Source organism: Cottoperca gobio, chromosome 1 (assembly GCF_900634415.1).
Source record: "Cottoperca gobio chromosome 1, fCotGob3.1, whole genome shotgun sequence".
Classification (NCBI taxonomy): domain Eukaryota; kingdom Metazoa; phylum Chordata; class Actinopteri; order Perciformes; family Bovichtidae; genus Cottoperca; species Cottoperca gobio.
Window position 1 is genome coordinate 9,300,884 of NC_041355.1, and position 21,540 is coordinate 9,322,423.

The 21,540-nt window shown below is 41.0% G+C and overlaps 1 protein-coding gene across 4 annotated transcripts in view; it reads left to right on the forward strand.

The window, feature by feature from the left end:
• Positions 1-21,540, forward strand: part of dlc1 (DLC1 Rho GTPase activating protein) — an 83,921-nt gene that overhangs the window by 1,228 nt on the left and 61,153 nt on the right. For 2 of the 4 annotated variants that reach the window (XM_029444140.1, XM_029444222.1), the window contains exons 2-4: positions 6,148-8,160; positions 12,892-13,026; positions 13,360-13,473. In XM_029444140.1, the coding sequence (XP_029300000.1) occupies positions 6,214-8,160; positions 12,892-13,026; positions 13,360-13,473 (2,196 nt within the window). In that variant the 5' untranslated portion in view covers positions 6,148-6,213. The remainder of the gene's footprint in view (positions 1-6,147; positions 8,161-12,891; positions 13,027-13,359; positions 13,474-21,540) is intronic. The other 2 variants (XM_029444300.1, XM_029444383.1) reach the window with 2 other exon arrangements.

Consider the following 21,540-nt stretch of genomic DNA (forward strand, 5'->3'; position numbering starts at 1 on the left):
AGACCGGAAGGGAAGGTAAATATTTAACTGTGGCAATCTAATCCACTTTGAAGGAACAGTTTTGTCCCTGACGAGTGCAAAATTCATGCAGCCTTAGATAGAAGAATATTCACTTTTTAAAACTGGTCATCATCGTGCTAATAACTGTTATTGTGTCAGTATGGAGTAAAAGCAAAACTAAGAATAAAGAAATTAAGATCTTGCAGGACTAGAACAGATAGTGAACACTATAAACGTATGTGAGTGAACCAAAATGCAAACTAACATGGAGGGGAAACACAAGTGTTCAGAGGTCTCTCTCATCATATGATGAAACGGCTCCTCCTCCTGGCCCCTCATCTCCTGACTCTTCATCTCAAGTATTTCCTGCTGATGCTGCTTTGGCAACGGTGTCCAAGGACAACACGCTTTCCTGGATCACTACTGGCAGAGTCATTGCCAGCAGAGCATATGTTCAGCAGAATCCTTGATGGGAGGGTGGGGGGAGGGGGGGGTGTAGTACGTCATTATCTTGCCCCTCACATGGTCTGGTACAAACTCAAGAATCATTCCTCATAAACAACAAGACAAGAGGATAAATATTATGTGTCTCTGTCCTCCGATGCTTTCAAGATTCAAGCTGTTAGAAAATGTCAAGCTTTGGAGGATGTGATGAAATAACTTGGGAGTGTCTGCATTACACCTACTTTTCTTTCCTTCTTTTTTTTTTGTTGCAAAAAAGATAGAAGGATTGGTGAAAAATTACACATTTTAGTTTCACAATAGATTCTTTGTGAGTCACCTGACATTTTTCAATACACACTGTGCATCTTCCAAGAATTCTCATCCGTGTGGAACCTCTCATGTAAAGCATTGTCATGTTGTGTTGTTTAGAAGCCCAAATCTCAGTTTCAATATTAAAGAAAAGGTAAAAAGCTAAAAGTTAAAGATCTGCTCTGTAAACCATTTCAAGTAAACTAGATGGCCACATGTTTTGAATATCAGACTGTGAAACACTTACCACATTTAATGCTAATGTGCATGTCTATGGCTGTGTGCATTCCTGCACACATTTTAAAGCTACGAAAGTGTGTTTGTTGGGTTGCGGGGTATTTGTTTGAGTCCAGAGTACGCAGATGAAATCCAGCTGTTGTCCCAAACTAGCCTTAATCCAAATGAAACTGTCTTATTGAGTTGCAGGTAGATTGTTTTAGCAGAAGCAGTATCTTTGTTGTCTTTATTTGGATGTAATACCTGCTGAAACAGGTTGTTAGGATGTTGCATTCTAAATAGCAAAGTAACCATTAGGATGTATTTTAAAGGTGATAAAGGCTGTTTGACTGGGAAGGAGAGTCGAGGCATTTCTTCTTTCATCTTTCGTTATTATTGTGTGTTTTGATAAGATGGGGGCAAAATAATTGAAGCTTTGAAACAATGATGTTCCTCCCCCAGTCAGTGGTGCGGGTGGTTTGGTATTTACATGATTATGTTTGCAAAGTATACAGTCATGGGACACTATGGGACTTTCTCAGTGTGAGACAGTGTTTTCCACTAATAAGGCCTAGATGACACATGTCTGTAGCGTTTGATTTGACAAACCACACACACACACACACACACACACACACACACACACACACACACACACACACACACACACACACACACACACAAATCCTCTCACAAGTAGATTAGATGGATTATTTTAGCCTGGAGATTGTTGTGGTCTGTATCCCTAATAACTTGTACTTCCTGTTCCCACGGTAACATTCACACCCACGTTCAATAGCCATGGCCCCCTCGGTTTCTCCCACGACGACTTCTTGCATTTAGACCCAGATGATTAAATACCTTTTTTTTTTTTTTATTAAGACGGCAATGGAGCCCTTAACTGTGTTTCTAAATGCTCCTAATAGCATCATCTGGATCGGGATGTCATATTTAAGAATGTTGCGATTGCTCAAGTTCCCACCCAGGCCTCAAACGCTGTTATTTAAAGTGACATGACTCCAGGCTTTTGAAAAGGAGTTGTTAACCACAGGGCATAGCAAGTGACAGGAAAGGATTGCAAGGATCTTGGTGTGGTTTGTTGATTTTATTTTTAGATCTTCAGATGAGATTCTGGCATTTTGTTTAGTTTTCTTTTTAGTGTAAATGAACCCAAGATCCGTTTTTACAACTTTGCATAACTACTATGCAAGTACAGTAAAAAAAAAAAAAAAAGAGTTATTTAAAGAAGCCTTAAAATGGATGCAACAAAATCTTCTCAAAGCAGTCTTTGTATATGCAAGGACTTAAAATGACTCAGTAATGGGAGGGACAGGATTTTATTTCTCTACAAGCATCACCTACATTTTCCTACATGGGCAAACAGTCTGTGTTCTTCAATGCCCATGATTTAGACTGGCTTATTTTTCCAATAATAAACTATATCAGTGAGGAATGTGAAGCTGTTTCCTTTGGACCCTCACTGCTCCACTTAAGAAGCCGAGGGGTCGAACAGTGGGGGATTATAGGGTGAATCATGAATAGGTCTTTCTTAACCATATATGTGACCGCTCTAAACATGTGAGCAATGATGCTGCATGCCTCTGTGAATGTTCATGCTCGTCCTCTGTGATGTTGGACTGAGACAGTCTGTCCTGTGGTTATGACTCTGAAAGAGCAAATAAATATCTGAACCAACTCTTGTATACAGTAGGCTACATAGTCATAGTCATCATGCACACACAAATGAAATAAAAAAACAACAACCCAGATTTCAGTACATATTATCTCAAACTGTTGAAGTTTATAATCAAATGTTAGAACGTTAAGACACATTTTATCTTACGAACATCAGCATCTTAGCATTGTCATTGTGAGCATGTGAGGTAACATCTAACATCAAATAACATTTATATTTAACATTTATTTTAATGATCAACACTTTAAATGAACAAATGATTCTGTGGGACTAGAGCCCAGTGGGAAAAGACAACACAAAGTCAAATGTCCCCAGTGTGATTGAATTCTTTCGTAATACGTGGAGATCATGCAGTTCCGTTTCTTAGCCATGTAACCATAAAATCACCCATGAAAGTTTTTGCGGTCTTTGCATAGTTGCATTTCCCTCAAAGCACAGCTGTGCTGAACGGAGCCGCTAGCATGGCTCTATAGACTGTAGACTTAGATTTGTTCAAGCTACATTTTGTTTGTTCCAATGCTCACACACAATTGCAGATACAGAGACATCCCTGATGGGCATTTAGTCTCACACATGTTGTTGATTGAACATGTGTTTGCACAGTGTCACTAATGGCTCTGATTGTGACGTAGACCAGTTGCCCTGTGGCTGCGCAGAATTATTGTCAGGGGGGAGGCCTAGCCTTTTAGATTATAGGCCTGTGTTGGATGTCCACAGGAAGTAATGAGTGGATAGCCTGAGTCATGCTCTGTGCCGGCCTCTGCACTTCAATCACCAGCCATTTCCACATAGAAGCTTATGTGACCAAAAATATCTGCACTTCGTTACACTGCGCTCGGCGTAACCACAGAGCGCATCATGTGACATGCTACAGAGGAGTCTTGTTGAACTTGGATCCTTCCTGTTGAGTACGACCATCTGTGTCCCTGAAGAGCCAACATTGACGGCAGTGTACATTTTCCCAGCGAGGCCCCTAAGAAAAGACTCATCCAGAGCCTCACCTCACATCTGGATGACCCTGGAGGTCAGAGGTCAGGTTTGCAGGGATAGTTGAAGGGGGCTTCATTCCAGTTATTTTGTGCTTGCGTTGTCTCAGTTGCTTTGACGCTTTGCTCTTTTTGTGTACTGAAAAAAAAGGCTATTAGGAAATGAATTACTGGCATTTTGGGTCCTTTTAAAAAAAAAAAAAAATGTTTTTTCTTCCCTGTGGTCTACAATAAAATAACAATATCCGGTTGACAGCACCTTTGACATGGTCCCCATTGTCAAAACTTTTTATTGTGATTTATATTATATATGCTTACAGAATATTTGGAGAAATGAATTCTCAAAGCATATCTGTAACGATATCTTGCTTTGCTTTTTTTCATTAATGCCAGAGTGTTTAGTTAAGAATGCTTGTAGACTGTAGTTACAAGATGACGAATTAAAAAAAAACATGCCTCAGAAATAACTGCCAAAACATTAGAGCAATCTCTCTTGGCCCACAGCCAGAGGTCTTACAAGGCAGCATGTCTGTTACTAATCTAAACCAACTGTTGGGAGAACTTGACCAGCTTGGTGAGATAGCATAGCTACGGCAGAACAAGAAAAGCCCCTTGAGAAGAGGAACAAGACAAGTTTTGAGAGAAGAAATGGAGAGGAAGGTTCTAAAATAGTTAGGAGAGAACGTACATTAGAGGAGGGTGGAGTGAATAAATGCGTATAGTGTGCTGGGTGAGTTGTGAGACGGGGGATGGGGCTCCTAGGATGTGAGTCAGACTCTCTCTCAAAACCAGCGGGGAGGGGACCTGATGAGAAAAAGGATAGAACGGAGGAGAGCAGGGGTGGAGTGGGGGAAAGAAAACCCGGCCCCTCTTACACCACCCCGACTCTTCGGCATTCAGCGTCAGCAAAAACTCTAATGTGAACAAGATGGAAGTTGTCTTTGGACTTTTCACTGCTCCACGGCTTTCTGCCTGCCTTCGGGGGCTTCACTGCTTTTCCGACAGATTTACAGCGAAGATACTGACTGGAGTCCAGAAAAGGTCTTGGAGAAACCTAGACTAAGGACCGCATACAAAATAAAACGGCTGTCAAGTCTCTTGGAAAGAGATGGATTCATATTTCCCAGACAAAGACGCATTGCTTTCCGTGGATGAATGAAAAGGCAACTTGCGAAACATCTCTGGATAACTGTACTCGAAGCAATTACTGGATCTATAACCCATTTGTTGAATTATCACCTGGTGTTTAATTACTGAATATACAACTACTGGATTGTATTGTACGACACTGTCATCACTGGAGAATTTACAAGAAGTAAACATTGTTACTCCAGCATTAAAATGTTTATAATGTACTGAGGTGTCAGTTTGGCTGCCAGTTCGAGGGCAAGTTTTTTTATAAAAAAAATTGTAACCGCCTTACTTAACTAATAACCAGGAGCAGGTTCATGCCAGAGGGTGCAGATGGAAGTTGGTATCACCCGACTCTTCTCCTGAGGAAACAAAAGGTGAAAAAGTGAAGAGAATGTTTTTTTTACATATTACTTTTACTGCTTAACAAAGAGTTTGACATGTTGAAAAATGTCCTCTTGAACAATGATAAAGAAACCGTATTGAAATTAGATTAGACGTCTCTAGTTTTCAGTCATTTACTGTACCATACTCTTTTTTTTTCCTTATTATTCTATCATGATGTTTTTTATTGCAGATGTTAAGCTTGAATTGAGTTTATCCTGCTTGTTGCATCGCTGTGTTCCTTTACTTCGGTACATTCTGACCTAGAACAACAGGGGAAAAAACCGAGGGCAGAGCTTGGTTTGATTCATGTTGTAATAGGACACACAGTATGCATTATGATAGTTTTGGCTTGTGGAGACCCAGCTGTTCAGGGACACTGACTGTCATTTGCAGTTTTAGCTCCCTTTTAGTTACATCATTCTCATTTTTGTGGGTGTATGGGTAGATACAGACCGTAAACTTGCAACCGAATTTTGCAGACCACTTTTGCAGAGTTAAAGTTAATGTGCATTAGAGGTTTGCAGTGTACATTTGACTGGTTCGGTTACAGTTCACTGTGTAAAAAGCTGTTAAAAAGTAAACAAGGGACGTCTACGTTTATCTTGATTCAGAATCCAGGCAATTTTGTTGGCTTTATTCCTGGACGTTTCTTAACACTTCAGGCAAAAACAGCTGTTCCAGATCAAGTACTTTCCATGTAGTTGGCATGCTGTAATATTAAATTTAGAACAGCTTTGCTTGAAAAGATAATCCCATGTTAGATTAGCATAACTGGGAATCCTGTCGTTTTATACGGATCCAGCAAAGTTTATACTTTTGAGGGATTTTTGAATGCAGTATAATTACAGCCCTCTTGAACTTCCACTCACTACTCCCTAGCTGTTTACTTTACAAGTGAAATGTTATTTACCACATTATCATCTGCACATTCAGTGTCTGTACACTCATAACTTGCCCTATTTCTGTTCTCGATTGCAGCAGATCTGGTTCTCCATTTTCGCCTGTAGCTAAAGCCGCCCTATGGGATAGCACTGGCTGTCCACCATGCCAGTAGCCATACGGAAAAGAAGTTGGGAGGAGCATGTGACTCACGCTTCAGGATTACAGTACAGCTATGATGATCTGGACCTGGTCTGTTGTCATGGGGTGGACAGCGAGGGGCCTTGGATGGGAGCAGGGGCTTCCAAACAAGGTCGACGGACGAGGTGTGCCTCCATGCCAGAGGGCTGCCACCAACTGCCTACAGAGCACCTGTCTCCGACACTCGAGGTGACAGCTTCTATTGTGAATGATACTACTGGATCAGAGCAGTTAAAACTAATAGAAAGTGATGTAAAAGTTGCACTGGATTATCAGGAGGAGTCAAATCATGGCCATCAAGAGTTAGTGGACGTTAATATTCCCCAAAGGGCCTCTGAATCAGAGCATCCCCAAATAGCAAACATTGGGAAGTCTGGAGAATTTCACTGTAACTCAAACAGTGGGATTTTCAAGGGAAATATTTCTTGTGCAACTGAAAGCAGCAGTCCCAGTGAGAGAACTATCAATGGTAAATGTGAAGTTGACACAGAGAGTAGCCAGGGTCACGACATCTGCAATGACGATAATGTCTTAAAAAAACCGCATATCTCACGTGAAGAGCAACAATGCATCTCTATCTCTTCAAACAATGGGCCTCCACTGCCTGGATCTGCTGCTGAACTGCCTGGCAAACTTCCAAATCATCAGGAAACAAAGGAGAGCCATACAGAGGGTTACAGCAGACCTCTTGAAATCTCTGAGGATGTACTAAACCAGTCCTCTGCTGCTGAACTGGAACCTCAAACTGGCCTTCCAGATGTAGAGGAAGAGAAGATTTCCACCTCTGGCCATGCTGATGCCAGTGTGACCTTACCTGTTGGTGTGCTGCATAGTTCAGTTAATATGATGGAGAGTGGTGATGTGATGTCACAGGCTAACACAACTGAGGAACCAGTTGTGACTTTATTGGTAGAGGAAGTATGTGACAAAGGAGTAACTGAATGCCGGAGCGCAGATTCTGCTGACACGCTGGATGGATTAAATGACCAGGAAACTCTAAAGAATGAAAATACAGGTCTTAAACATCACTCAAGAATCATTCAAGGAGGAGAGGAGGATCATCATGACGGCAGTCGGGTATTGGATCAGGCTCATGGTTGTGAAATATCCCACCAGACATTGTTGGAACAGCATAATGTTGAAATGACAGCAATGAACGGGCCTCAGGGAGAGGAGAGTGCACAGGCAGAAGGCAGGTATGGGCCAATCACATCATCTGATATTTGTTTCAAAGGTCAGTGTTGCTCTTTGACAGTTAACAGTATTGTGTCAACTGAAAAACTGGATACTGGATATTCAGGAGAAAACCCCACAAAGACAAACATTACTCAGTGTGCAGACCAGTATGTGGAAACGACGACCTCTGTAAGTCGACCAACGCAAAACACTGATGAAAACTCGGTGTCCAAAGAGTTGGCTTGTTGTGAGGATCAAATCATAGCGCAGCAGTTGGAAAATAGCTGTTCAAGACTGGATACTATCTCAGAAGTTAGCCCTGTTGAGCCAGATGACATCCCTGTACTAGATCCTCAAAAGAACATTGCCTCAGATTTCCCCAAAAATCCACATGATCAGCACTCCCATATGAATGATAAACATGCAGCAACTGAGCAGCGCATCGAAAACCTGCCACCATGCCCTGCAGAGGTCAACGATGAGCTCTCTCCAGTGGGACTCCATGGCAACCAAGCCTCTGGTTGTTACCTCAGTGAGTCACCTGCCCCTGATGTGGCAGATGGTCAGAGGGAACGCCACAGGCCAGGAGCCACAGTCTCGAGAATGGAGGAGCCAGATGAGGCTGCACACACAGTTCTTTACAGCGACACACAACTTGCCAGTCCGGTTATAGATGGAATAAATGAACCTGGAGATCAAAAAGAGGACAACATGGTCAAAGTGCGCATGAGAAAGGTAAGGCTATATTTAACATAGATGTAGAAGGAATGCAGTGGATCATATTTGATATTTAAATTAATTTTGTTTCTGTGTAGTTATCGCGATTCTGGCACACAAGCACCTTGAAGAAAAAATAAATATCTTTTTTAATTTTTTTTAATGGACTGACGCTTACTGGGCATATACAGCCAACAAATGATTTTTGTCCCACACTCTGGCAAGCGTCTCGGAAAACAATGACTTCACTCTCACAGGATTACAGATCGGTGAGTGGGGGGGGATCTGTGAAATGTTTTACTCGTTCTCAACCACTCATTGCAAAACAAGGTCCTACAAGGGCATGGAGACTATGAACGCAGAGCGGGCTGGAAGCTCAAGTAATCTCTGGGGTGAAAGGCTTAACCGGCTCTCTCCAGAAAATACTGTATGTTGTACTATTTACACACTGCTACCATCTTGTTAGGTACAGTATAGTGCCAACAACTTAATAAGCAGTTCATGGATTTGGGCTCATTGGAGCGAAGCAATGGCCCGAGTATTTATTCCCTTCTTAGTAGTTGCAGTGTTGGCCTTTATGGAATGACAACAAGAAATCCATTATTTACAACGCAAGGCGCATTAAGCAGGCATGTTGTTTAGACAAGTACCATATTGTGGAAAGTTAGATTCTTGTGATGCGTTCTAGCTGAAGACGATTACCCGCTTATTATCAGTGACACTTACAGAGTTTATTATGAAAATCCTATGCCTTGAGGTTGTCATTTTTTTATTTTGCATTTGGAAGTGTTTCTGAAATATTTATTTCTTGGGTTATAATGCACTAAAATTAGGACATTTCTAAGGACATTTTTAAGTGATTACTATTTTTTTCTATTGTTTATAAAATATCTTGTTTATTTTATACACAAAATTAACAAGATAATCAGTTGTTTTCTGAGCTCAATGCGATTCTGTGATAGGACATCATGAACAATGTGCTACGCTGAAGTGTGCAGCATGGCTGTTAATAGTGGCTAGATGTTTTGATGCCTGTGGTTTATATAAAATGACAATATGCTGCACTGGTAATGACTGGTGGTACTGTCATGTTCAGCTGTGTTTTGAACTTGCTCAAATGTATTTTCAATGTAGTTGCTCTGTATGTATTCACACAGATAATATGTGATTTAGAATAAGATAAATATATTTCAACCTTAAAATGGAAAGCGGAGCATGATGAGCTATGATGCTGAGTGAGTAACATGCGATCAGCCACAGTGTTGACATCATACGACACTGATATTCAGAGACTCTCCCAGATACTTTCATGTAATATCACTGCATTATTTCAACATCAATTCTTTGTGTGCAGAGAAACTTTGGTGGTCCTCTCAGTCCTGACTAAAGTTGACGTCACTCCTATTAGATGCCAAAACGAGAGATCACAGTCCAGTCCATGGAAAACCAGTGCCGCATTTATTACCACCGGCTCTAGTTTCAATTTCAGGATGATCAACCTTTGGATTAATTATCTGAAGAAAACTGGCTCTTGGAACTCAAGTAGAGGGGTTCAGCCGTTAAACTGGAAGGCGCCAACGCAATTCATCCACCATATGGTGATGGCTTGCCTCCTCTTCCACAGCACCACAGGGTTTTCTCCATGGGGTGTATTTGCATACTATATGAAGCCAGCTCACTGAGAAAATGGCATCACCCAAGGAAAGTAATATACTATATTTAGCATAAAGAAAAAGGATAAGAAGCTCTTCAGTCTTGAATACCATGAAGGAAATGACATAACTGATGTTGTTATCTGTCCCTGGACAACAGCAACAGCAAATTATCTCTGACAAGATATTATAACAAATGATTATGTCCCCAGTGAAACATGATGTTGTTGCCGATTCAGTTTGTGAAATGAACCCATCTGGATTGCATAATTGCTTCAGATTAACCTGATATTGGGTTTTGTTACTGTGTTTATTTGTTTTAGCAACAAGGCTTTATCCTGACCCCAGGGCCAAACTGGCTCATCTGTCGCTTTTAAGGACAGCAGACCAGTTGGCAACATCCTCATCTCAGTGCTCTCTGTCTCTTTTTCTGCCTTTTCCGTCCTCATTTGTTCATCAAATGCTCGTGCTTTTGTTCACTGTTTATGAATGAGATACCTAGTACATTAAACAGAGTGCAAGTGCATAATATTCTGATGCATCATCGTCTATGTGAGAAAGAGACCCTCAGTTAAATGGACAGGTCTGAAAAATGGGATGCAGGCCACCGGGTGTAAGAGGGGGTTTGAAAAAGAGAGCAAGGGAAGGGGAAGGAGGGGTCTAAGAGTTCAAACAGTGTGGGAACTGTCTCCCATCTCAAAAAACAGGAAGTCGAGAGGAATGTAACAGAAACCTCAAAAGATGGGAAAGAGAGAAAAGAAACCTTCTGAGAACACCCAAACCGCCAGAATGCCCCCCCGACAAAACGTTGCCTCTCTGAGGCGCCTGACATTGCACTGCACTTGTTTTTTACTCTGCTGTTTTGTGGTTGTTGTTGCCATCTCGAGCCAGATGCTTTTGTTCATTCAGTGAGTCCTCGTAAAGATGTCATTGTTTTACCACGGTACAATGTTTCATTGTGATACTTTGCCAAGGAGACAGAACGTAACAATGTGCGCTGCCACTAGATAGGAATGCCAATGAATGCATCAATGTGAGCGACATTTCCATGACACACATGGCCCTCGATGTCTATTTGCTCTCTCTGCAAATCCAATAGGAACTGCTTTTGACAGGGTAATTGGACACTAACTGGAAAATAAATGTAAGCGCAAGTCATAAGACGTTATTAGGGCTGGAGCAGGAAGCCAGGCGCAGGGCTCGAGCTGGAGCATGTTTATTGTGATGCAGATTCTATCTAGGATCCATAAACCTGTCGACCTCACACACATTAGCATTAGTCACAGCTCGTATGAATGTTGTCATCTGCACACGCCCATTGTAAAGTTAACTAAAACAAGATTGAGCCACGTCGCAGGATATGTTTAGTATTTACTTTATCCTACATGAAACAATAAGATTTCACTCTGATTTATCACATCTAAGAACAGACAAAGCATGGGTGCCCCGGTAGCTTAACTGGAGTGGGCAGCCCATGTACTAAGGCTGAGTCCTTTTGCAGTGGCCCGGGTTCAAGTCCGACTCTGCAGCCCTTTGCATCCCCTCTGTCTCCCACTTTCCTGTTTCTCTATGGCTGTTCTATCCATAAAGGCAAAAAGCCCCAAAAATAAATATTTAAATAACATACAACGCAAATGAAAACCAGGTCTCATTGTTAACAATCCTCTATACCTTTGCACCAACCATCACAGTGGCTGTGTGTCCTATGAGCTCACCCTCATAAAGTGTTTAACAGGGTTTGTTAGTGGAGATTGTAACAAGATTTGTGTGGTCTAATGAGTTAACTGTGGGATGCCATTTCTTGGGGTTCTTCTTGGTAGAGAAGTTGAGACAGAGAGCCACACCCAGAGCCAGGATATAAGACAGGCAGAAGGAAATGAAAACCTACTGTGTTAAGAACACCAGAAAGGGATTTGAGACGAGGCTTAATATTGCATCAAACAAAACAGGATTGAGACATAGCAAACAAGGACAGAGTGGTATGTGGAGTGTGGAGGTGGGCTGGATTGCACGTCATTTAGCTTGTCTTACTGGAAACGCACCACCTGAGGTCAGTGTGAGACTTGTTATTGGAACGGAGAAATAAACACTGCAGATTAGAGAAATAAGGGGAGAATGATACAAAAGAGATAAACATTAAATGCACAGGGTGTGTGGAAAATGCAGAGGAAACAACCAGGACTATTTTAAGACGGTTATATTATTAAAGTAAGGAGCAAGGAAGAAGGATAGTTTTAAGAATAGAGCTCAATTCTTCTGGCATGAAGGGTCAGTTTGACATGAATTGTCTTAGAGAATTTTATTAGTATTTTGTAATATGATGATAAATCACAGATCAAATTCACTTGGGAGCCCTTGATGTAGATGAAAGTAAAACCAAGGGTGGGTTGAGATGAGCTAGTTAGAATACTTCCAAACCAACTAGTCTGCGTCCTCCGTTTTGTTTCTCTATTGAATCAAACTACTGTAGATAATACTCTGCCCACTTGGTTAAATTTGGCAATGTTCTCCTGCCTGTTGCCTGTATTTTTCTTAATTACGGATTAAATGATAGAGATCATTGGAAGAAAAGGGTCTCAGAAAGCAGCTATCCCTGAGGTTTCTCAACTAAATGTAGCCTGAACTGGAATGACTAGCAAATAGAATCTTAATTACTGATTTATCTAGTTATTAGTGGTTAGATAATTGCATTCAACACAAAACACAAAGACATAAATGAGTATCTGTTTTTTAAGTATGTTCAGGTAATTTCCCTTTTGACAGTTTAGAGTAAGTCGTCCCTACACTGAACAGTTCAATGGGCTGCAAAGCAAATGTCATCGTTTGCATGTCAAAAACGTGTCCATGCGTTCCGACCTCACAGTACACTACCATTGGCTTTCAGCATTTCCTAGTGGACCATATAAATGGACTGCATTTATATGGTGCTTTTCTACCTTAACAGACAAATAGCTTTACTATGTGCCTCTCATTCACACACTGATGGGGGCAGAGTTGACATGCAATGTGCTGGCCTATTGAGATTCAGTGTCTCTACTACATTTATGAGCTCAGTGCAATGTTAATATTTCTTTCTATCATTTGTCTGTTTATTCAGTGTGAGCATGCTCGTCTGGACTCGATGGTATTGCTGCTGATGAAGCTGGACCAGCTGGACCAGGAAATTGAGAATGCCCTCAGTGCCACCTCCTCTATGGACAGCACGCCGACCTTCCATCGACGACAACTCCTGGTACACGCCTGCATGTTACCTTGCTAGATTTGGCTGCAGTTAAAACAACTTAATGTTTTTTCACCAAATGGAACCAGAAAATTTTCATTCATTCATTCATTCATTCATGTTTTTCCTCACCTACAGTAATCCTATCTGTCCCATATGAACCATTATGAGGCAGAACAATGTCTATGGACACGGGGTGTCATTCATCTACTGTTGAACTGTGTAGATGCTTTGCATTTATAAAACTATGCTCTTGATCTTCTTTCAAGAAATACTGAGGAAAACACTGCTCTTCGCACAACAATGTAATGCCTACATTGTCATCTTTGTCTTTTGCGTGTGCAGGAGGTTGATTTAGGATCTGTGCCAGCGGCATCACAAAACCCTCCACATCCACACCTTCCTGCTGCATCCACCTCAGGACCTACACCAGCCCTTGGAGCAAAACCTAAGAGTGGGGTAAGTCAGGAGCTTTATATCATGCCAATATATATCTAAACTATAATCAGCAGCTCATGAGATGACACATCTGGAAAGATTGCACGGTTCATACCACCACTATCAACATCATGTTTGCTTAGATACAGATTAAGACACCCCACACACACACACACACACACACACACACACACACACACACACACACACACACACACACATGCACACACACAGACACACACCATCTACTACTATCATGCCTCACCATCAGCTTTAGTTCCTTTTTGGCTTCCTTTCCTTTATCCTTTTAGTTTTCTATCTAAACTGAAACGGCTTGACGGTTTGTTTGTCTCCATTTTAAAAAAAGTATGAATGTTATTCTTGCAATATTTCAAGTTGTTCAAACTATCCCAGATCTATAGGAATTATAAACTTAATAAAACCAGACAACTAAATACATTTTCATGATTTTAATACCTCGAAACATCTGCAGCTGTTTTGCTTTCGGTGTGTCTCATTTGTATCGTTTTACTGCCTCCGTGCCGACGACTGTCTGGAGCCATTATGTTGCATCTGTACGTCCCATTATCGTAAACGCGATATCGCAGGAACGCCTTGAGGGAATTTCTTAAAATTTGGCACAACCGTCCACGTGGACACAAAGACGAACTGATTAGATTTTTATGGTCAAAGGTCAAGGTCACTGACCTCACATTCATCACATTCTTATGAACGCCATATCTCAGAAACGCATGGAGGGAATTTCTTAAGATTTGCCAATAAACTTCCATTTGGACTCGAGGATGAACTGATTCAATTTTGGGGATCAAAGGTCAAGGTCAAAGTCAATGTGATCTCAAAAAACATGTTTTTCTCTATAACTCAAAAATTCATATGCTAATTATGACAATTTCACACAAATGTCGACTAGGATAAAATGAAGTGATGACATTTTGGACAGACGTACTGTAGATGTGAACTGCAACTTGACCTGCGGAGGCATACAACCGCAGGGCGGTAATCCCAGTTAAGTTAAGCATAGAGCTACTGTTAAACGACTTATCTCCAATAAAACTAACTTTTTTCTCTTGGGACATAGTGGTACAAAAGTTTAAATAAAAACAGCAAACATAGAGGGCACACACTCGTAGTGAATCCCCCATGTTTAGGAACGTCCCCCAGCACTCAGGCCTTAGCAGAGCAGACGTTAAAACTCTATAATTAGCTGGTTCCAAAGATCTGGCCCTCTTCGCCCCAACAAAAGGGGTCAGAATGGAGCTCTAGAGGTGAAAAGCCAGGGCAGGGGGGAGCGAGGGGGGGGGACACGCTTCAAGTGAGACGTGCAACTTCCCCTGTTTGCTCACTTTGTCAGCCTTCCTTTGCTATTGCCTTCAGAAAGAGGGCAAAGTGAACAAGGCCAGTAGCCAGTTGACTGAGCACTCAAGCAAGCTTTTACAATTGTTTTGAATGGGGGGAAAAAAACAACAGATTTTAACTGCTTTGAGACGCTTCATGTCATCATGTAGTGATGCATAATAGGATAACCCTATATGCCGAACAGGATGTTTCTGATGCACAACAGTTGTCTTATCTAGCTAGAACAAAACATTGCAACCTGTGGAAACGTCAGAATTCCTTGAGGAAAAGGACGTCTCACATTCTTGAATTATCTATCTCGCTTTGCTGAACGTCACAACTCTCAAGCAATATTTCCCCCATGTTTGACGGTTACTTTTTGAGACACAGAGCAACATGCTCTATGATGTGTGATGTATAATGTCTGTGGCCAACTGTTTTCACAACCTCCACTCCTGCAGTAACCCAAGGTAACTCACTAAGCTTGGGTAAACAGTGCTTTCACTGAGCCTAATAGGAGGCTTTTTACAGTGGAGGCCCTGCGGGGTGATTGATTGAGGCCACAGGGATGATGACTTCATGAAGCGGATTTTCAGTGGTCAATAGTTAAAGGGACTGTTGAGTCCTTTCAAACTTTAAGTGTTGGGACGCCCACTTAATCTTTTTAGCTAGACAATACAAATCTTTTAAATGATGTAAACACAAGGCAGTTGTGAAGAGGATGAGTGTGTTTTACAAGATGATAATATAATAGATTATTCAAGCACAGAATAATTATTATCATTTGTTCTCTGTATCAAATGTATAAAAATACTACTCTGTTCTAAATAACAGGTTAGTTAGTATGTCGAGTCATTATTTCACTGTAAAATGTTCCCTGAGTGCATGTCTAACCTTTATTTCCTTGTTATGTTATTGTAATCTAATGTTATAATGGGAAATAATCACATAATTTCTCTTAATGTTAAGCATTAAATTGTACCCCGGACAGCTTTTATAGATTATCCCCTGGGTAGATTACATCTGGGTTGACTGAATTACCGGGACTGCGCACAATACAACAAATCCACCACGACAACCAACAGCCCCAAACATGTAAACAATACCTCTCCGACAGTGTTGACAAAGGCTAAACATTACAAGCTTCAGAATAATAGGATTTAATGTGTATAGTGAATACACACATCTAAACAATTCAATCATTCACTGAAAACAAACCTTGTGCTGTATACAGTGTGTTCAAAAAAAGCCTCAATCCAGGCTAATGTTTATATATAATAAATGTATGAAACATGAAAATAAGAAACATGCCAGATAGTAAATCACTGACATTCACCAGCATTTGTTTGTGTTGCCTTGAACGTGTCTTGACATCCATCATTACAAGAAGGTATTTGCAAGTTTACACAGGACAGCAAACAACATGTATCTTTTTGGCATGTCGATGGTGAGGGCAACACGTTTTATAGGTAACAGCAGCACAGAAATTGATACTGTACACACTCCTGTTATTTAATAGGAGAGATCCAAGTAGTCAAAACAAAGTAGTAGTATGTGGACCTTTTTCCGTATTACCTAAAACCTTGATACTGTATATAAAGTACCAAGATAAATATATTCATGCAGAAGGTCAGTAGAGGAAGACTAAATTAGTCTTTTTTTAAGGAGTACAGTGACTTTATTATTATTATTATTATCAGTTGATCTTCGGCTAATTCTATAGTGTTAATTACTCTTACCTTTTCCAGTGAAAACACAGGAATTATTTCCTCTTGACCAAAAATAAAGACATTTATTTAAGACTACTATTACTGGTATAAGCCTCACGAAGCCGGATGTGTATGTAGGCATTAAAACCTCAGAGAACTGTTAGTATAGAAAGTCAGGAGGGAAGACGTGTCGCATCTCATGTCTTGCTGAGGATGTGTTCTTACTCTCCCCGACTCTTTGGTGTGATTGTACGGAGCACATTCTTGTGATCTTTTGTCTTTTCTGTAACATTGATGAATGTGAAGTATGGTGGTATGTGGCTGTGTACGTTTTTGATGAGTGGACATTCACTTGGCAGTGTCATTCACTCACTGTTGTGGATAAGGCATTGGGTTCAAGAGAATAGATTCTTGGCTCTTTGCTTAGCTTAGCTGGTGGCTATTGTTACTCTTCAGCAGGTGGCTGTTATTCTTGCATCGAATGTGGGGCTAACATTTAGCGGATGTTGTGCCACAGCAGGTGTTTTTTTCTTATGGTGGAACTGCTATTCTTTGCCCCAGAGTGTTTTTGTTGGCAGGTTTCTATTACTTGCTTAGTGTAGCAGGTGTCTTGCAATGTTATTTGGCTTGCATTGTTGTGTTGCAACAGGTGGCTTTTATGTGTTGTATAGACTTGTATCATTGATTTGGCTATATATTATATTTAGGGGCTGCAATTGGTGATTGTTTTCATTAGCGATTTAATCTGCGGATTATTTTCTCGATTTAATTGTTTGAATGAAAGTAAAAAAAATAGAGAAAACGGCAAAAGCTCAAGGTGAGGCTGTCAAATGTCTAGTTTTGTCCAACTAACCAAACGGTCAGTTTACACATAAAGCAAAGAAAAATAGAAAACATTCACACTTCTGAAATGTTATTAATATTTGGGAGGTTTTTTAGCGAGGAAAAAATACAATTGTGATGACGATATTAGTTTTTTTCCGCAATCAACTAATTGGTTAATCGATTGTTTCAACTCTAATTATATTCTCTCACTAACAGCAGTATTAGCTTTTATTAATTTGGCTTTATAAGTGTAATCTGCGGCGGTAAACTGAAGTTATGCGTGGTGTAAAAGCCATTTGTTATGTGACTCTATTTTTAGAGCTCTGTGGCTGCAAAGGATGTGCCAAGCCAAAGAGGTGGGTGGAGGCTGCTGACCCCTGACCACCTTCCTCTAAATGTTACAGTCGGAAACAACACATCAGTCACCCTCAGCACGGAGGGTTCCCAGCAGCAAGATATACTCCGAATCCCCTACAGACCTCAGCTACTGAAAAAGACACAGACCATCGCCGTCTGTTAAATTTAGCACAGGGGTGTTTTACATGTCATGCATACACTGTATAGTGATGGGGAAGGTGCTGCCCTCATCGTCTTTGGTAAACACTCCATAACAGGGCAACCTTTGACCCTTTGTTTGGATCTGTATTCTGTCTGAGCGGCTACAGCGATCCAAACACAACGTCTGTCTTCTCCGTCGTCGGTGGTTGTTGTTTTCTCGAATTCTGAAAGTAACAGATTTCCAGTCACATGAGTCATGTTTGGATTCAAGGAATATTTTTGGGGAGATGATTGATTGAGAGATATTTTTATTTCAGAATGTCAGCGTTTATTCCCTATCAGTTGGTTATGTATGTTCATAGCTCTTTATCTGTCTGTAGTTTGGTGGACAATAGAAGTGCTGTGGTTTGCGTGCTAAGGTCACTGGCAGATCTCTGCTCTGTCCTTCCTCTGTGTTCCGGTTTGGCAGCCTAACAGTCCCCAAACATCCTTTATCCAAACCACACCTTCTCAATGTCCCACACAGATAAAAGGCTCAATATATTTCTACTTTCACTTCTTTTTATTTATTAATACATTTGCTCCCACTCTCTGTCATTCCCGTCCTAGGTCAAAAGTCAACACCATGTGCAGCAGGCATAATTAGTTTGCCTACATTCCACCCACATATTTGGCTTGAACACTGCAGTAGGCCATAATGAGTCAGTGAGCTATGAAGCCAACCGCCATTCAGTCAGACAAGGGGTGCCAGTAGTCGCTCTGGTCATGGCCGCGCTAGCTGCTTTGTGTGGTGTCATTGTCCCCAAGGTCACTCCTCTGGTGAGCACAGCTGTAACAAGGAGACAAACACAGACCTGCTGGGGTTTAAAAAAAAAGAGGGTATGAAAAAAGAAAAGGCTTGTGTTTGGAACAGGATGAGGAAAATGAACTTCTCCTCATCCCCCACAAGGAAATCTTGTTTTTCCTGTCGTTTCAAGGCTAAAGCCCATGCATGAAGCCCTCCAAGAACAGTAGAGAGAAGGAAATACAGAATAAATATAAAACAAATATATTCGATTTTTTTTATAGTTGGCAGACCATCATCAGAAACTTGACAAAACAAAACCAAAACATGGCATCATGAAACTTATCCACATGTATCAGCCTGACTCGGTGTGCATACTGAACATCTTCTCAAATTGACTTGAGCTATGATCTGCTTAATTGTTTCACAGAAAACGATTTCTGTTTAAGCATCTTTGTGGAAGTCAAACGTCACATAAATCTGTGACACCCCTGTGCTCAACGGCAACTCTCTCGGTTTGTTTTTATGACAACATACTACTTTTGGTACTTTTTCAAAACTTAAATGAATCGTAGTTTTTCATCCAACATGAAAACATCGCTCTGCTGTGTTTGTTGCTAACGAGTACATGTTGGTAGTGCTAAAGGCATGCACAAATTCAATGAACTGTAACGCACATCTATTACATAAGTAGACAGTAACAAGCGCAGGGAATAGTTGCAGGCTGATGGCACTTGTTGACTGTAAATCTTAAGGATGACTGGATTATGCAGGCATCTGGAAACACCCCTGCAGCCCGCTGATAATGAACCTCCATAAATCACAGAATGAACAAACATACTAAATGCACACACACACACACACACACACACACACACACACACACACACACACACACACACACACATATACACATTTATAGATGCTGAAACATGCACACAGGAATTTATTATTATTATTATTGTAAATCCAGGTGCAATTTAGGCAACACTTATTCAAGGTTGTGATTTAGGGTTTTAATTGATTAATAACATAGGACTTCAGCATGTGTTAAAATTTGTTTTCAATGTGTGTTTTTATTCATGTTGACCTTGCAGATACATTACCTCAGACAATGTACACCTGTGTATCTCGACCAAATAATCATCTTTGTCCTCAGTGGAAGGAATTTTTTAAAATCTAAATATCTTATTGTGGCATGTGAAACTGTACACGTACACAAAATGTGTTTACAGTTGGGTTACCCAACTGTCAATGCTCCACTGACTAGCTAAATGCAGTGCCCTCTAAAGCAAACAGTCAAGAGCATTCTTTAGTTTGTCACAAAACTGTGACCCAGCAAGGTCTCGCCCACCGGTCCTTCTCGTAAGTCAATAAGCTGGGTGTCTGCCACAGGACTGCTATGGGGCCACCAGTCTTCTACAAAGGACAGTCTAATCCCTCTGTGTTGTTAACCCACTCTCTGCTTTCTCCTAAAAATGTTGGCGGCTAATCCACAGGCTAGCATTGTTGATGCAGTTGGGATCATAAGACTTATCCCCATTAACTCTGGTCCATAAGACACACAGTGGTGAGCGGAAACAAGTGACACATTTAGTCTCTTTATCAGTTTAATAAGACGGGAGTAGAATAATGTAAATACAACATTCCCATGTTTTGTCATCCATTTCCAAACTTTCTATCCCATACTTTAAAACCACTTGTGGAGCTACTTGGTAACGTAATAAGGTTTTTGTCGGAATAACCTTTAATGGACGATGGATTGATGAGGCAGTCGGTGTGTTTTTAGTGTGAGCCGTTGTTCTCCCCTATCTGGATTAAATTATCCTGTATTTAACTATGCTGTATGTCCTACAACATCATACAACAAGTCAAATATGCTTGTTTTCTAGTTATGCACTAAGTAGCAGGCTGGACTACCTGTAAGAATGACGTAAGAAGTGAAGTTTGGTGATGACCCGTTAGTTTGCCTGTTGGGAGGAAGAGGCTTACGGTCAGACAAGTTAAGTGTTTTTCTCTCATCCGGTGATGGATTCCAAGGGCCAGTCAACAGTTTATGCTCCAGGGGCCCTGCACTAAATCCCACCAGACACTGCCTGAAACCAGAAGCCTGTTGCTTTGGCTTACTATTGTAAACAAAGACAAATGTGTGTCTGACTGTGTGTGTGTACATATCCACTTTTCTCACTCTCTTTAAGCCAACATCACCCCACACAGAACATATCTCATGACTCAAGGTTGAGTTAGAGAACAAGGCCTCAGCTGGCGTTCTCTTTGTGTGTGTGTTTGTGATTTTACCGTGCACAGTGTGTACGGTAAAAATCATTAGCCTAACAACTAACTAACTAGTTCACCAATTTCATATGGATTTCACTTTTGGCTTTTAGCATTTTACAAGATGTCAGTACATGTTACATTTTCAAATGTCACCCAATTTCATCAGGATTTGTTTTCTTTTGAAATGGCTGTTAATTCCAACATCTGGACGCTAATATACATCTTCTGCAGGAAATGTTCCAACGCATCATTACACCAAGTCATCGCATCACTTCCTGTTGACACACTTGAAGTTTGACATATGGAAACTATTAAAATGTGGAAAGGGGATGCGGGGAAGAAAGTATGAGGAGTGGGGGGGGTTAGACCTTTCCTCAAGGAGTAGGCGAAAATGAAATTGTTTCCCACGTTTCCCTGCACACGTGCACTCGGGGGTCGACGGAGCATGGAGAATAAATTCTTTTATAAGTGCAGGGCAGAAAGAGCACATTCATGCCAGTCAAAAAACAGAAATGAGCTCCAGATAACATCTCCAAAGGCCCTGGACAGACGTACACACACACACACACACACACACCCACACCCACACCCACACACACACACACACTCTATGTCTGTCTTCCCTCTATCACACACAGT